Consider the following 10,644-nt stretch of genomic DNA (forward strand, 5'->3'; position numbering starts at 1 on the left):
ACCTTCAAATGATCCAATTGATAACGGGGCTAAAGAACTGAAGAGGCAGTTCCCAAATAAAGAAACCCAGATGATGGTCAATAAACACTTGAAACGCCGTCGGGGAGACACGAACAGCCAGGAAGGGCAGTGCCCTTTGCCCTTGTTCTCCACTTCCAAAGAGTGGCTGGCAGCCAGCACATGTGCAGTAGCATTTGTTGATTACAACATAATCAATATTGTACTTTTCAAATGACTGTTGACATCACTGCACCCTCCCCTGTAACTTTAAATTTTTGAAATCCTATTTTTAATGCTGGTTTTTAAATGCTTTAACCTCCCTTGTAGCCCATCACCCACCAGAGGTAGTGGAAGAGAAAGGATACAGGGGTATGGTGTGTGTGTGTGTATGTGTGTGTGTGTGTCTGTGTCTGTATCTGTGTGTGTGCAGTGGACCTGTTTAGAAAGGTTCTTTGGAGCAACTCCCATCTGTGTTGTCTGGAAATCAGCAGTTCAGTTCACAGGTCAGCAGTGACAGCTCGATCCGCTCACAAACACTTCACGGATACACCAGCAGTCCAGTTCAGTAGAGTCGAGATAGCAAACTCGAATCAGCGACAGTGTCACTAACCAGCAGAGACAGCCAGGCCTCAGCCTTGGCTCGATTCAGCGGGGTGGGGGTGGGGGTGCTGGAGTTCTTTGCTGGGCCTCCCTCAGCGAAGCAAAGATCAGCGAAGATGCAAAGAGTAGAGACCAACACGCATTGCCCAGCTAGCTCTATAAGCAAGCCTAGCTCAGCCTCCATTGAGTCCTATTTATACCCTCCAAACGTCACGGGTCCTCCCGGGGCTTGCCGCAGCACGTGTGCGTGAGTCTCAGCTGACATCACTCTGCTAATCAGCCTGTCTGAGGAAAAGGCCGCAGCACACCACCAGAAGGGTGTGTGTGTGTGTGTGTGTGTGTGTGTGTGTGTGTGTGTGTGTGTATGTGTGTGTTTCTTTCTATGGAGTCTTGGCAAATACAACCCAGCTACACATTGTTAGGTGGACCAATACATGCATGTTGTTAGCAAAGACTTTTTCATCACATGCTTGCTTTAGCAGAATGTGAATGACTGAAGTGCTGATATCATTAAGCTGACAGATGGGGATAATAATACTTCCAGAGGTCCTGAGTTCAATTCCCAGCAACCATATGGTGGCTCACAACCATCTGTAATGAGGTCTGATGCCCTCTTCTGGTGTGTGTCAGACAGCTACAGTGTACTCATATAAATAAAAAATAAATAAATCTTTAAAAAAAGGATGTGGGGCAGGGAGAAGAGAGAGGAGAGACAGAGACAGGGGCTAAGAGGAATGAGCCAGGAGACAGAGTTATACAGGGAAGAGAAGCTGGGGGAAGGAAAGGAAACCTCGGGGTCTGGGAAGGTTTAGGGTAGGGCACATGGCATGCTAGCCAGGACAGTTCTGTAAAGGTACTTGAGATGCTCTGAACCTGGTGCCAGCATTCTCTTTGATATGTTAAATAGGCCCCCCAGTTAGCCATTTGTCCTGAGTTTGAGAGCCAACTTAGAGACAGTGAGCCTGAATTAAGATGCTGCCACACACTTGCTGGCTTTCCCCAGGTATTTTACCCAGCGTATGTGACTGTTAAACTCTTAGAACATGGGCCTGCAACTTCAGGCTAGGCCTACTGCCGGAGCCCGAATCAGGCCCCGCCTCTTGGTGCTGTGACTGAAGACTTGCAGGGTATGCTCACTGGCTCTTCTTTATCACGTAACTATGCTGAAGTAAATCAAGTGGATGAAACTTCCTGCCACCCCAGAGAGGCTATAAAACATCATTCTGGTCCTTCTTTCTGAGGACTTTGTCCAGGAAGACCCCTCAGGGATAGACACTAGAGTCCATCCAACATGGCGGCCACTCTCCCCATCTCTCCCTTACTCACGAAGTCCCTCTCCAAGGGTAATGCGCAAAGTTAACCTATAAGCTCCCGTCCCCGACCCAGGATCCAGGAAACTTCCTGAAATGCTGGGATTTGTAGGTCTTAGAAAATAACAAAGCCTCCTGGGAAGGTACGGTGGCTTATAGGGTTTGTCTTAAAAACCCCAACAACACGTGGCTCCAGACCATCCTCAGCTGGGAACGTCCTTGCTACTTAATATTTAATACAGCTTGCTTTAAATTCTGGCCCAGAAATGGAATTGCCTTTTTTTCTGGCGAATCTCAGGATTAACAGGGGCTGTCAGGAAAGCCTCTGCTTTCCTTTAAGGTCCCACAAAGTTTAGATTATTTTTTATATTTGGTATTGTTTAATGTGCTCCTTTCCACTGTACAGCCCAGTCATGGCCTGGGGCCTCTAACTCTAAGAAACTTCGCTGTAGGGAATCCTCTCTGCTCCCTTTTCAAGCCAGCTGCGGGTTTATTATAGTCAGCACCATCTTAACCTGACAAACATCGAACTTCTTCAGTTCAGTTTTCACCTAAGAAGGAAATGACAGAGTAGCCTAGTAAAATATAAGGGGTCCAGTAATATTGGAGTTTTAGACAGTGAATATGTTCATAATGTAAATTTTGTTCCAAATACAGCGTGAAACTCATAATACTAGAAGTATCATTGGAACTAGACTGACGGCTCAGTGGTTAAGCACACTGGATGCTCTTCCAGAGGACCCAGGTTTCAGTTCCCAGCACCGACAACTCACAACCATCTGTAACTCCAGTTCCAGAGGATGCCCTCTTCTGGCCTCCACAGGTGTTGCATGCATGTAGTTCATGACATACATGAATGCAAAACAGCCACACACACAAAGTAAAACTAAATGAAAAATTTTAAAAACTAAAATTATGTTATTTGTCGTTGCGGCTGAAATGGAGAGCTCGGCTGTGGAGCATGTGCTCTGGGCTCTGCTCCCCGACACCACCCCAAACTCGATGCTTAAGCGGAACTGACATGTAACCTGTGTCTCCTGAACTTTTATTAGCTCAACTTGGCAATTGGATCCCATGATGCACAGGACTCATAGAAATCCACACTAGCGCTAACATCTGTGGAAATGTCTTATAAAGATGCAGTCCGTAACACAGGTAATAACTTTTTCTTTAATATAATTCATGATATTTTGACAGCCTTTGGATCCCACTCAGATGTGTGACTGCCGGCTTCACCAGCTAGACATATGAGTGGAACAGGAGAGGCCTCAGGAACGACTATGAACTTGAGCTTTATCCGATGTGCTAGAAGCCATGGTCCTTGAAGTATTTGGCTCTCGCAAGGACATCATTGCAGAAATCACAGTTCAGGTCCTGGTTGCTTCGGACAAAGTTAGGACCTTTACTGTAGGCACAGAGTCCACCTGAAATTCACGTGACAGGTTAATTCTCACACAGCTTCAGGATACTCAGTAGAAGTCTCAGACTCCCTCTCCCAACTCCCTGTGTGTCAGTAGGCAACTGTGGCCTGGAGAACCCGTTATCACACTTATCTCTTACTTCCGGGCTGTGAAGCAACCAGCAGACAGTGGAACACGTACCTCTCAGGTGCTGGTCAGCGGTCCAGGTTGGAAACCTAGCCTTGATCTCTTTGATGCTAGATGTCAGAGATTGAGTTTTCTGGGAAACCCAGGTCTCACTCTTCCAAGCTGTGGGAGGGTAGAATTTTGTCTCCTAGCGGGAAGGAGGCAGAGGGAGGGCTGGGTGAGCCAGGTGGGCAGTGGTATGGGAGCCTCTTCTATCTCCCCCCTGTTCTTCCCCTTTCTCCATCTCCCCTGGAGACTAGGTGCTGAAGCTACTTACACCTATGAGGAGAGATGCTGTGCAAAACACTAAGACAAGTGTTGCGGGGGACTTGGAAAAGGTAGAATCCTGTGCACTATTTATGGGAATGCAAAATGGCATGACCACCATGGAGAGCAGTGTCCAGGTCCCCTCTTTCATAAATTAAAATTAGCAATGCCAGTTCTGGGTGTTTGTCTCAGTCTGGCTCAGGAGAGAGAGAGAGAGAGAGAGAGAGAGAGAGAGAGAGAGAGAGAGAGAGAGGAGAGATGACCTCAATGTCCTTGACAGATGGACAGAGAAAAGGAGGCATACACACACCATTATAATTCTATTCAGCCTCAAAAAGGAAGACAATTGTATTGTGAAGCACCGAGGATGGAGCCGAAACCTGAGGGTATTATACTTAGTAAAGTAAGCTGGTCATAATGAGACAAACCAACAAGCCAACAAACCAAAGCAAATCCTGCCTGATCCCACTTACAGGAGGAGTACAAAAGGTCAGATTTGTAGGTGCAGAGAACGCAATAGGGGTGTGTATTGGCTTGTTTTGTGCATCGACTTGACACAGGTTGGAGTTATCACAGAGAAAGGAGCCTTAATTGAGGAAATGCCTCCATGAGATCCAGCCATGGGGCATTTTCTCAGTTTGTGATCAAGAGCGGAGGGCCCATTGTGGGTGGTGCCATCCCTGGGCTGTATTCTTGGGATCTATAAGAGAGCAGGCTGAGCAAGGCAGGGGAAGCAAGCCAGTAAGAAGCATCCCTCCATGGCCTCTGTATCAGCTCCTGCTTCCTGACCTACTTGCGTTCCAGTCCTGACATCTTTTGGTAATAAACAGCAATTTGGAAGGGTAAGCTGAATAAACCCTTTCCTCCCCAACTTGCTTCATGCTCATGATGTTTTGTGCAGTAATATAAACCCTGACTAAGACACCTTCCCACAGGGAATAGATTTTACAAAAGAAAAAAATCAGGGAGGTAATTGGCAGCCACCCTAACAGCACAAGGCAACACTGGTCCATGTTCTCTCTTTGCCCCTTGTAACCTGACAGTTGTGACTCCTCCATGAGCACCACTTCCTCACTGGTGACTCAACGCCCCCATCCCATCAGATTATTGAATGTGTTCACAAATCAAAAGGATAAGGTATCAGAAGACAGGTTTAAACCGGAAGTTCACTACAGATAGCCAAGAGAAGCCAATTCAAAGATCATTAAGGAATACATTTTCTCGAAAGCTCAAAATGGCATAAGGCACATAGGTATGTCAGCAACAGTCTGAGAGGCAACGGGAAACTCCATCCTCATCTCTACCCTTGCTCAGCCCCAGAAGACTCTGCGCAATTATTGCAAAGGCAAAGCTCAACCTCAGAAGTAAGAGTTGCACAGAGAGAAGACAAGGAGAGAGGAGTTTAATGTCCTGAGAGGCTACCAGCCACAGCTACCTTTTTACATTACTCCATTGACTTTTTATTATTCTTTTGGAATGGCATTTGGAGGTGAAGCAGAGGCCAGCAGTGAGACACTTGCTTACCATACACAAAGTGCAACTCCCAGAATGACCAAAAAAACAAATGGAATTTTACAGGTAGTGAAGGGACCCATTCAAGGTCACAGACAGAAACTACAGAGCAAAATGCAATCTGGTATCTTTCTCCTGAGCTAGTGTCTCACTGTGAACCCAGAAAAGTGTTCCCTGGGGTGTGCCCTGCACTAAAGCAGTATTTGCTTTGAAGAGAAGCCATGGCTCCTGGTGCATTGGAAATGGTAGAAATGTGGCTCTCACAAACTCAGTGCAGGATCATTCACTCTGTGTGCTGTGTCACTGTGTGTCACTGAGCCGCCTACAGTGACACCACAATTGTGTTCCCTTGGAGCTGTGTCACAAAGCAGAAAGGCCACATATTCTCTTTGTCTCTCTGTCTCTGTCTCTCTCTGTCTCTGCCTCTCTGTTCCTCTGTCTGTCTTTGTCTCTGCCTCTGCCTCTCTGTCTCTCTCTGTCTATCTCTCTCTCTGTGCATGTTCACGTGGAGTACACGTGGGAGGATGTACTAATACATGAGCATGCCTGTGGAGGTCAGAGGTCACCATGGAGCGTATCCTTCAATCTCTTATTGAACCTGGAGCTCACTGATTCAGCCAGCACTGAGCTTACTGACACACACCACCATGACTGGGTTTTTTGCGTGGGTGTTGGATATCCGATGCTATGGGCATTAGGTTTTGCTTTCCCAGGAAGAACTTTACCAGCTGATCGAGCATTTCTTCAGCCTCCAGTCACCTTGATGGTGAGCATTACCTTCACCCTCCCGAGTCCACTGCCAATGTTGCCCAGGTCGATCACGTAGTTGCCGCCTGGAGACTCCCTTGACAGGACACCAGCGATCACTGCAGGATCCATACAGTATTTCTGGCCAACGAGTCTCATGGTGGGCTGATATCTTAGAAGATATGGCCTGTCGACTTCAGCCAGCCGTTCAGAGGCAGGAACTCCTACAGCAAACCCAGGAAGAAGGACGTGTCTGTTGGTGATTCAGGCCTAGTCTTAGATCTGTGACTGAAAACGCCAAGCCTAAACTCCTTGATCTCAGATTAAGACTTTTTTTCTGTGAACCAGAGTCAACACCTCATGCAACTCATGATGTTAGAGATCTCTGTGGCCACCAGTGGCCACGATCTAGGTTCTGATCCCTTCCATGACAATTCTGCAGACACAAGCACCACTGCTCCAATTCTGAGAACCTCAGAGAGTGTTTCCCAATAAAATATATGGAGCCAGCACATAAAGGAGAACATCTTACTGGACAATTTTGCTCACAACTGCCCATCTTTCAACACCTACATAATGCCATGAAATCATACAATAGCTGAAACAGTTATGTTATGGCTTGAATATACTCAGCCCGGGGAGTGGCACTATTTGGAGGTGTGGCCTTGTTGGAGTAGGTGTGGCCTTGTTGGAGTAGCTGTGTCACTGTGGGTGTGGGCTTAAGACCCTCAACCTGGCTGCCTGGAAGTCAGTCTTCCATTAAACACCTTCAGATGAAGATGTAGAACTCTCAGCTCCTCCTGCACCATGCTTGCTTAGATGCTGTCCTGCTCCCCCCTTGATGATAATGGACTGAACCTCTGAACCTGTAAGCCACCCCAATTAAATGTTGTCCTTTATAAGACTTGCTTGGTCATGGTGTCTGTTCACAGCAGTAAAACCCTAAGACAGGTTAAGAAGAATGGAAAGTGATGCTGGTTTACACAGCTCACCTCCATTCTAGTTTCTTCTACAATTTAAGAAGCAGCTATCACCCCCCATGATATGGAATTTGTCAAAATCCCTGTAAAGATGGCTATCCCAGCTTCAGGAGGGGCCTGAGAATTATCTGGATGTCTAAGTAGTGCCAGGGCTCCCACGAGGGTTTGAAGATCGTGTTGAGTGCTCCTTCCTCCCACTCCTTAGTGTCGGACTGTGAGGAGCAGTGGGTGTCAAGAGAAAGGAGCGGACACAGAGCTCATTACCTACCACAGTAGCTCAAGCCGTAGCGCCTTCCAATCCTGCAGGATGCTCCTGGGGTGTCGAGGGTGCGGATGTTTCCATAGCACCCCCAATTGCTGCTTTCAGAAGAGCCTGGGGATTGAGAAAAAAGTTCAGCCTGAGGGGCTGGGTTAGAATGCTGTGACTGAATCACACTGCTAACCTCAGGCAGAACTACAGTCCTGTTCTACACTTGAATCGCCTTTGAAATTAAACCATCAGCACACCAGGAATGTATCCGGGGGCTGCTCTAAGTTTTCACCTCCAAACCCTGGACTCAAGGAGCCCCTGTAGCAATGCCCTCTCTGCAAAGCTCAAGGGCTGTCCCGTCGCTCATGTCTGGTGAGGCACTCGTGTTTGCTCTGGAAAGCCAGAGTCTTCTTGGGGTCTCCGTTCAGGCCTCAAGTACAGGCATGGTCTATAAACAGGAACCGGGTTGGCTTCAGCTTTTCCTAGAGCATTCTGGGAAGGGGCCAGAGGTTTCAGAGAGAGAGGGTATGCAGACAGTCATAGGATCAGGTCTCTATAGGAGGTCTCCTCTATCTGCATCTCTCTCTTCTGTCTCGCATCTCTCAAGATATCTGCCACTGTGATTCTAGACATCACCGAAGTGGAGGCATGGCTTTAATTAATTACTTGACTAATTAATTAATGCTTTTGAAACAGGCTTGTGATGGTTTGTATATGTTTGGCCCAGGGAGTGGTACTATTAGAAAGTGTGGCCTTGTTGGAGTTATGTGTGTCACTGTGGCCATGGGTTTTAAGACCCTCATCCTAACTGCCTGGAAGTCAGTCTTCTAGCTGCCTTTGGAACAAGAGGTGGAACTGTCAGCTCTTCCAGCCCCGCCCCCCCATCTGTCTGGATGCTGTCATGCTTCCCACCTTGATGATAATGTACTGAACTGAACCTATAAGCCGGCCCCAATTAAATGTTGTCCTTTTTAACAGTTGTCTTGGCCATGGTGTCTACTCACAGCAGTAAAACCCTGAGACAGGGCTTTGTGCAGCCCAGGTTGTCACCTGTGTTGACAAGGATTATCCTGAACCACTGATTTTCCTGCCCTGACCACTCAAGGACTGGGGTTACAGGAAAGAAATGAGCAGGGAAGCCCAGGAATCCTCCTGTTAGGCGGCCTTTTAATGTCTTAGCATGATTTCATGTCTCCGTGATTGCTGGCACATCATGTCTCCATGACTGCTGACACATGTCTCCATGATTGCTGACATATGCCCTTAATGTGGCAGTAGATTGTACACTGCCCTCGGCCCTGCCATCCTCTCCCTAACCATTCCACACCGCTGTCACGGTTCCTGATATTCCCGAGGCTTGGCGCCTTGTGGCATCTTTAAAACATTGATTGAATGAATTAGCACATATATGGTAAATAGTAAATAAATAAATATTTCAGATAAAAGCCAAGGATTATCGCTGTGCGCCCTAGCTACAACCAACATTGGAGCCAAAGCTGAAGTTCAATGCTGGTGCATTGCCTACCAGCTCCGTCATGTCTGGATTCTCTTAGTGTTGCTTCCCTCACTGGAATGTTAGTCATATAGGAGACACCTTAGTCTCTCTATGGAAAGATGCAGCCTCTAAATAGGTTCAGCATTATGGAGTTTGATGGCTGATCTTTATTGCCACGTTGGTGGAGATTTACAGTCACCATGGAAGCAAATCCCTCACGTGTCTGTGAGGAATTATCTGGATCAGGTAAATCGAGCTGGGAAGACTGATCCTGCATGTGGGTGTTAGCATCTCCTGGGCGCTGTCCTGGGCTGAAGCAAAAGGAGAAGATGAGATGAGCAGCCACATACATCCGTCCTCTTCCTGATGGCAGATGTTATACGATCGGCCACCTCAAGCCACGCCTCCTTCCCGTGGCTTCCCTCCATAGATTATATTCTCAGACTAGGATCCAAATTTAGCCTTTCCTTTTTAAAATTGCTTTTGTGGCTGGGTCCTCTGTCCCAGCAATGAGCAAAGTAATGCTATGGTGGTAAGAGTTTTTATAGAAGTGATGAGTAGTTATCAGTGGTGACTGTTTAGAGACCGGTTTCAAGCAACATGATTACAAGTGCACAGAAATTGTTGGAACTACTGCTTATCAGTAGTTATTTCCAATTCCGAGATCTATCAGACATCGAAGAAGAAGAGTAATGCTTTCACTTTAGTTATGTAAATGGAAAGTATAGCGTTGCCTTTTTTATGTGTGTATGTGTGCCTTTCCTGTATGTTTCCAAGTTATTTGGGAAAAATGAAACCTACTCACCAGCCAGGGCCAGGAGGCCCAGAAGCAGCCACAGCAAAGACATGTTGAGTATCAGGTTCTACCGCACCTGAAATGCTTTAAAAATTAAAATTAGCTTAAAGTATGTATCACCCGTCATCGTCCTGACAACACACAATTTCTGTGGGGTGTGTGAATGGAATGAGTTCCCCCCACATCCAAAGTGGAAAGTCAGTGATCTGGATCATAATGAAGAATAGAAATTCGGCCAGGTACACTGTTTAGTCTTTTAGTCAGTTCATGGCCATGTTGCACATCTGTAATCTTAGCCTTTGTGGAGCAGGGCAGGAGGACTTTGAATTCAGTGCCAGCATGTGAGACCCTGTTTTATTAAAAAAAATTAGTGGGGGAGGGGAGAAGAAATGGGAAGACAGAGATGCTGGGTGCTAATTGCTTTAAAAAGCCAAGATAACCCATGTATGGAGATGCATGCCCATCATTCCTGATGTAGGAGAAGTATGGAAAGCTCAAGGCTAGCCTGGGCTATTTAGTAAGACTATTGGAGGAAATAACAAAGCTGAGATGCTTTGATTCTGGGCATTGAGAAACACAATGACCAGATTCAGGGTGCTGAAAAGCAATTCCCGTTATCCAAAGGCGGATGAGAAGCAGAATTGTGTGTTGATGGTTTCCATGAACTGGGCACTTTTTCCCTTTAGGTTGGAGAGAAGAACACAGCTTCCTCGGTGCCTTGGAATGCACCCTGGGTCTTTACTTTGTATGACAGAAGGAGGAGGGAGACTTGTCTGTCCTATCACTGTGTTCATTATTCTGGGGTACCCCAGACACCCTGGGTCCCATTGAACTGTGTTCCCCAGAGCCCAGGGACCTGTTGTTATAACACACACACACACACTCCCTCCTCCTTCTTCCTTCCTCCTCCCCCCTCTCCCATCCCTCCTTCTCCCCTCCCCCTCCCTGACCCTATCCCCTGTATCCTAGTTATTTATTTGATGGTGGAGACAGAATCTAGGTCCCCTATATGCTAGGTAAACACTGGTACTAGGTTACACCCCAATCCCTCTTCTAATTTTATTTCTATCAATGGGTTCTTCCAAACACCCAGGATGAGAT

The 10,644-nt window shown here is 46.9% G+C and overlaps 1 protein-coding gene across 1 annotated transcript; it reads right to left on the reverse strand.

The window, feature by feature from the left end:
- Nucleotides 1-3,215: 3,215 nt before the first annotated feature.
- Lyg1 (lysozyme g1) lies at nt 3,216-9,595 on the reverse strand. Its single transcript, XM_052193812.1, has 5 exons — nt 9,553-9,595; nt 7,271-7,375; nt 6,053-6,246; nt 3,512-3,644; nt 3,216-3,334 (listed from the first exon to the last, which is right to left on the reverse strand). The coding sequence occupies exons 1-5, from the start codon at nt 9,593-9,595 to the stop codon at nt 3,216-3,218; spliced, it is 594 nt and encodes a 197-aa protein (XP_052049772.1).
- Between the last annotated feature and the right edge of the window lie 1,049 nt (nt 9,596-10,644).

The sequence above is a fragment of the Apodemus sylvaticus genome, chromosome 9, assembly GCF_947179515.1.
Source record: "Apodemus sylvaticus chromosome 9, mApoSyl1.1, whole genome shotgun sequence".
In the NCBI taxonomy this organism is placed as follows: domain Eukaryota; kingdom Metazoa; phylum Chordata; class Mammalia; order Rodentia; family Muridae; genus Apodemus; species Apodemus sylvaticus.

Excerpts from the sequence above, each read along its gene's own strand:
- Lyg1 (XM_052193812.1), bottom strand. The coding sequence starts at position 9,595 with ATGTCTTTGCTGTGGCTGCTTCTGGGCCTCCTGGCCCTGGCTG. Across the intron at positions 6,247-7,270 it reads CTACGGCTTGAGCTACTGTG|GAGTTCCTGCCTCTGAACGG; the intron begins GTAGGTAATGAG and ends GGTTTGCTGTAG. Across the intron at positions 3,645-6,052 it reads GTGGACTCGGGAGGGTGAAG|GAGACAAAATTCTACCCTCC; the intron begins GTAATGCTCACC and ends CCTTCCCGCTAG.